This window comes from Pteropus alecto, unplaced genomic scaffold, assembly GCF_000325575.1.
Source record: "Pteropus alecto unplaced genomic scaffold, ASM32557v1 scaffold53, whole genome shotgun sequence".
NCBI classification, from domain to species: Eukaryota; Metazoa; Chordata; class Mammalia; order Chiroptera; family Pteropodidae; genus Pteropus; species Pteropus alecto.
Window position 1 is genome coordinate 2939435 of NW_006434366.1, and position 6392 is coordinate 2945826.

The 6392-nt window shown below is 54.6% G+C and overlaps 1 protein-coding gene across 1 annotated transcript in view; it reads right to left on the reverse strand.

The window, feature by feature from the left end:
• ITPR1 (inositol 1,4,5-trisphosphate receptor type 1) overlaps positions 1-6392 on the reverse strand; it is a 332592-nt gene that overhangs the window by 141380 nt on the left and 184820 nt on the right. Inside the window, exons 19-24 of the mRNA XM_015587167.2 lie at positions 5999-6118; positions 4839-5033; positions 3060-3311; positions 2395-2536; positions 1517-1670; positions 343-530 (exon numbers count right to left, since the gene is read on the reverse strand). Of these exons, the coding sequence (XP_015442653.1) occupies positions 343-530; positions 1517-1670; positions 2395-2536; positions 3060-3311; positions 4839-5033; positions 5999-6118 (1051 nt within the window). The remainder of the gene's footprint in view (positions 1-342; positions 531-1516; positions 1671-2394; positions 2537-3059; positions 3312-4838; positions 5034-5998; positions 6119-6392) is intronic.

Below are 6392 nucleotides of genomic sequence, written 5' to 3' on the forward strand. Positions count from 1 at the left end.
TCTGCTGTTCCCTCCGCCTCTGAGACTCGTCCTGCATATCCACCCGCTGGCTCCCTCACGCCGCTCAGGTCTCCGCACTGACAATGCACCCAAAACAATCCCCCCAGGCCCAGCCCAGGGGCCCCCACGCCATCTCGCAGGAGGGGCGAGGGCATGCTGGGAAGAGGTCAGCCAGGACAGAAGGATGAAGAGCGCTGCTTCCTAAGGGGCATGTACGCCCCAGCTAAGCATTCGCCCCAACTCTCTCCCCAGAAAGCCTGGGGCTCCGTCGGCGCAGGACACTGCATCCAAACGGTGCCCCGTGAGGCACACTCGGTCCCCGCCACCTGCGGCAGTGGTTACCTGGAGTATCTCGATGATCTTCAGCTTGGTGTCCATGACCATGATGTCCTCCTTCTCCGGCTCGGCCTGCTTCACGGTGCCCTCGGGGGCGGCGGCCATGGGGGCCACGGGCAGGAAGGCCCCTCCCCGCAGCACCACCTGGGTCATCAGTTCTCCGACCCCGTGGATGGACCGCATCACATTGCTGCCTAGAGGGGCCAGGACAGACCTCGGTGTGACGGTGTCCGTACAGCGTGCTGAGGCACCAGCAAGGGGCGCGGGCTTCTCAAATTATTTAACATGTCCCTGTTCTGATACGTTCTCGGGACCCTAGGAACCTGGAAAAGTTACTGCTCCTCAGAAACCAGGGGCTTCAGGGAGCAGTGGAAACTGTGTGGGTTTTGAAATCCCCAAGGGAGCGTTTTTTGTGTATTAACTCGCCTGCCAAATTTTACTGGTCACCTACATCTAGGAGCGCGGGAGTTAACAGGGCACAGAGCTGGTGCTGCTGCCAGCAGCCGCTGGGCTGGGTGCACGGTACCACCCGAGGCTCAGTCTCTTCGTCTGTCGAATGAGGAGGAAGGTGCTCTATGTCGGGATTGCACGGGGAAGTGACTGAGCACGGCCCTAACAGAGCGGGCGGCACGTGACCGCAGTTCCCTGTTCTGGCTGCAGAGTCCCCTTAAACGATAACTCACACGTGACCCCCTAACATGAGCCTACACTGACCTAACACGGAGGGAAAAATAAACATGACCGGCAGCTTTTCCCATGCACAGAATGAAAACGGACTACCCAGACGCAAGCCTGGACCTGGCGTCATCCTACAGTTATACAATCACTGACGGCTTCGGGACACCTCGACGGCAATGACAGGACACGTGTTTTTAAGAGCTAAGCATTCAAGCTGTTAGGTAACTTTCAACTGGTTCAGGGAAGTATACGCACGGACCCGTATTTAAATATAAAGGAAATACAGCAAGGCGTTAAGAGTCCTTGACCCTAAGCCACCCGGTCGACGGGCATCCACTTTCAGCTTTTGTTTATATCCGAAGTGTTCACCGTGAAAAGTCGAGAAGAAAGGACCAGGACAGGACAGGACACGCCACGGTAAAGAGCGGTGACAGGAGAGGCCGGGGGGCACGTCCCAGGCGTGTGGCCGAGACCTCCCTCGGCTTCTCCACCTGGTCCTTACCCTTATTCTCGTCTCCCTTGGCCATCTTGGTGATGGGGAAGATTGTCGTCACGTGCACACAGTCCAATATGGCCAGGAGGATTTTGGTTAATCGTAGAAGGTCAGAGAAGTTGTAGAAACCAAAGTATATGAGATTCCTAGCTAAATTCACAACCTATTGCATATTAAAAGAGAAGAAGATAATATTAAATAAGCTGTGACCTTCAATTCCATTTTACGTTGACTAGTTTAGAAAGCGACCAATTCCGACATTAATGGTAAGAGAAGGTGTCTGTTTAGCTTACAGTTTCTGATGAACTTCATTTTGTTTCATAAGGAGCAGAAATAAGAAATGAAAACCTGCAAAGCTCCTAATCTGCTTTGATGACTAGTTAACAACAACAACAACAAAAATGACCTAATCATTTGGTCTCTGCAGCTTCCCCAAGATTATATAGGGCGAGCCAAGTTATACTGTCACAGACAACATTGCCAGTCTCAGAAATGGGACCCCTTAAAAGGAAACGTGGTCTCAAAGAGAAATGCTTTACCTCCAAGGAAATAACATGATGTCCCTCAAATGACTGATCTATGGCAGCCCCCAAGCACGGCCTGTGTCCTCCCTGTCATTTCTAACATAACGACACGCAGAGCACACGCAGCCTCCTATCATTTTACGCCATCGACTCACCTCCTGTGTTTTTCCTCAGCGCAGAACCATTAAAACCCAGTACCGGTTCTATTTTCTCCTGGGACCAAACTGAGCGGAATTTCTTTTTATTAGAAAACCAGAGCATCGTGACAAAAATCACCACACGCTAACCTACTCTCTATCGAACCCCTAAAAAACGACCAAGGAAAAGCAGAGAAAACACATCGATCATCTCCTCGGGCATCACCTCGAACGTAAGCTTATTCTTCTCCTTGTCAGAGAAAGGGAACCTCTGGCAAACCACGTCTCTCAAGTACTCCTCCACGAAGCCCATGGTCTGCGCGAACCTCTGCTTCATCTCATCTTTGGAAGCTCCGCTGCTGTCATAGCTGAAAGGGAAGGAGGGAGCAAGGGTGTCGGATTTCCGCGTCGTCCCCGGAAGGCCGTTCCCCAGCTGCCGGGGCTCATAATTCACCCCCCATACTCACCCCTGCCAGTCCCTACTTTATTTTTCCCTCCCTTCCCAGCTCACATCGCCAAGATACACATCTTAGTCGTCTGTCTTGTTTATTCTCTGTCCTTCTCCCTGAACGTACAGATAACATTCTAGTTTGTTCACTGACATTTTCCTTGAGCCTAGAGCCCAGGAGACAGAAATAACTGAATAAAACAGATAAACAGCATCTAAAAAATATAATCAAGCCACTGTTTTATACCTTTGAAAAAACAGTCTTTGCCACCCACTTTACGTTAAGCTTAAACAGACAAAAAGAAACCTTCGTCTTTCGTCTATGCCGGGACTAGACTCAATGTGACCAGCAGCGGCGAGTCTGCGGCTGCACGGAACAGGATCCGTGAGAGGGTGTAAGGGGCCCAGACGGGGACACGAAGGAGCAGAAGGCGCAGGCTCACTCGTCGATGGCGATCTCGGAGGGGATCTCGGACCAGAGGCGGGCGTACTTCACGGGGGTGACTTGCTCCTGGGGGTCTCGGTCCACGTGCATGTGAAGCATGAGCCGGCAGAAGGACGCCCTGAGGTCGTAGGGCAGGTTCTCGTCCGACATGCAGCGTAGAATGAGATCCACGTCCAGCTGGCCCGATATCTCGTTGATGGCCAGGTACTGGCGGTCCAGACACATCCTAGCAAAGAGGTTCAGCTGGTACCTGGAGAAAAGGAGGTACGTGAAGGTCGCGCTCCCACATCGCCGAGGATGAGGGAACGTGCAGCAGGTGAGTCCACGGGACCCCAGCGTTCACGTGTGGCGGGGACGTGTGGCCATCTTAATTTATATCGACTATTGTGTTATACAGCTGACTGCTTTCACTCGTCAGACTCCAGCTTTGGATTCTCTTTCACACTCACGAGGCTATTTAACAAAAATGGAAACGCAGCGCGGTGTTCAGAGCTCGCAAAGACAAACAGAATCAGAGGTCCTCGTGTCCAGCCGGGGGGCGTGCCCACCAATCCGCGGTTGCCGAATAAAGGGTAAAGCACGCACACCCTCTGATCCCACAATTCCTCTCCTGGTGAGGAATGGAAAGTGTCCCACGTCTGCACAAATGTGAACGAGGACGTCCCCCGACACGAAGAACTACAGCCGCGGCATACAATGACTATCGGAGAGCGAAGAGAATGGGGCATGATGAATAAAACGGAACGCCGGCCAACGGTCACCAACGGAAGCAGCAAACCAAGCGCCACGAACACGAAGGCGTTTCAGAAACAATTCCGAGTGAACAAGGGAGGTTTCAGAGCAGGACTCAGAGTGTGGTCCCATTTACAGAAAAGTTTAAGGACAGACACGGTCCAGATTGTGCACGAATGCGATCCGCTGTCGTAACGCACAAGCGCACGGGGCTGTGGACGGATACGCGGCACGTGCACGCGCGGAGCGAGAACAGACTTCAGGAGGGAAAAGGGCACCGCGACGGTGAAGCCCTATTCGTTTTCCTCAAAAAACGCGGTAAACGGTTTCCCATCTTTCCTTCCCCTTCCCTCCCCGGGAGGCGGCAGGGCCAGCGAGGTCACCTTCGGAGGTGGAGAGAGAGCAAACAGGTGAGCGCGCGGGCCTAGCGCCCTCCAGGCTTCCCACCGTCAGCGCGAGGAGCTGGGACCGGGGAGAAGGTGACATCCAGAACCCCGCGGTGCCGGAAAGGAAGCCCAAGCACTGACGTGAATGCGCGGATTCTGCATGTGTAGAGATGGACACAGAAGCAGACGTGTGTGTGCGGAGACAGACAGACAGACAGACAGACAGACAGGTAAACGCGGACACACGCGCCCCCATCCCAGCTCCGCCTGCTTCAGCTCGGTGAGTTTGCCTCCACGTTGCAGATAAAGAAACTGGGGCATGTGACCCCGTCTGAAACTTGGCCAAAGTCCCAGGAAGGTCAGGATTCGAACCCGCGCAGTGCGACCCTGCCTCACTCCTAACCACAGCTCCAGACGCAGACACGCCAGGCTGAGGACCACGGGCCTCGGGGGCCGAGGTGTGCATGCGTCCTTCTCCTCTGCTGGCCACGTCCAGGGATCAACCTGCTGTCTCAGCAGCGACACCTTACACTCTAAACGCCTCCAACACACACCTGTCTTTTTGCCAGACCATCGGACGGCACCTTGCAAGCTCCTCGGAGGGGCTGACAAAACAAGCAACAGATTCCCGCCCTGCCCCGGGCCCGCGGCCGCCTCACCGGTAGTAGCCGAGCACGTCCCGGTCCTCCTTCTGGCCCTCCTTGGCGTCCTGGGCCAGCTCCCGCACGCTCTTGCTGCGGACCTCCTTGTGGCCGGCCCTCCAGAAGAGCCACACCTCCTCCTCGTCCTCGCCGGCCTCCAGGGCGCTCTCTCCCGTGGCGACACCCTCGAACTCAAATCGAGACAGGACCAGCCTGGGACACACGAGGAGGGGGGACGCGTTAGTCCCGGACCCCTCGCGCATCTCTGATGCGTCGCAGCCACACGCGGACGCCGAGATCCGCCTTCGGCGTGGAGACACGGAAGGCCGCTCCGTTTCGCCCGCTGGCAGAGCCACGAAGGGGCCAAACGTTCATGTCTTCGTACACTTTGACCCCGCCGTTCCCAACCAGGGCGAGTCTGCAACACGTCCAGACGTTTTGTTTGCCTTAACCGAGGGGGAGAGGGAACGGCTGGCGCCCGGTGGGTAGAGGCCAGCCGAGGTCCCAGCACCTCACCGCACAGGACCGTCCCCACGACAAAGGATTGTTCAGCCTCACACGTCAAAACGCCAGGGCTGAGAAAGGCTGCATGAGCCCAAGCCTGGCATTAAGACACGCATGAGAAACGGAAAGACGTCACTAGGGCATAGTTTCATCTTGCTTTTCTTCTTCTACACGGTGTCCACATTACTGGCACTAGACCTCTCAGGAAAAGTGTGCCCTTCCTAAAAATGAATCACCACTATTCTCCAAAACTTCTGCGGACCCATAAACACCTTCTGAACGATGATAATTTAAAAAGCTCTTCCTGACACTGACTTATCAATAGCAACCCTGACTTATTACCTCCCTTAAAATGTAAAATCGATGACCACACTTACGGAACTTTAAACCCTTAAAATTAATCCAAGTGTGTGTAATGCTCCCAGGTGAGTTCCCGTTACTCTTAAACAGGCATGCAAAGTGACACTGGTGCAGACGAGGCCACACCCAAAGCTAGCTTACTTCCCCTAACCCAGGCCTTTGCAAAGCAGGATCAGATGCCACCCACTCGACTTCAGACCTGAGGAAACCCAGGGCCGGGTGTCATTATGAACGAGCACAGACACCCACTGACTCACACGTTTTCCACCCAAAGCCTCTCCCCACCTTATCCCAAACCCCCAGAGCCCACTCACTTGGTCTCGATGAGGATGTCGGCGTTGGTTGGGTTCAGCACGGCCTTACATATCAGCTCCTGGGTCACGGGGATCGACTTGTTCGTGGACACGCAGAGATCGGACAGGTAATCTAAAAATCTGTCGAGACAGAGAAACCACACGAAACGTGTTCTGTAGACAGAGAAGACGCCTGTCGCCCGGAGCCTGGCTCTCCCTGACGTGCCCAGGTCCAACGCAGCCTTTAACAGAAGAAGTGACGTTTTAGGTTTTGGCGCCGGTGTCTACAGCAGCCCCAGAACCCGGGTCACCACGGAGAAGGAAGGAAGCAAACGAGAAAACGCGGCAGTGGCCGTGGTCGATGAAGATCATGAGGCAAAAATGCAAGGAAGGAACAAGACTGGAAAGAGCCCAG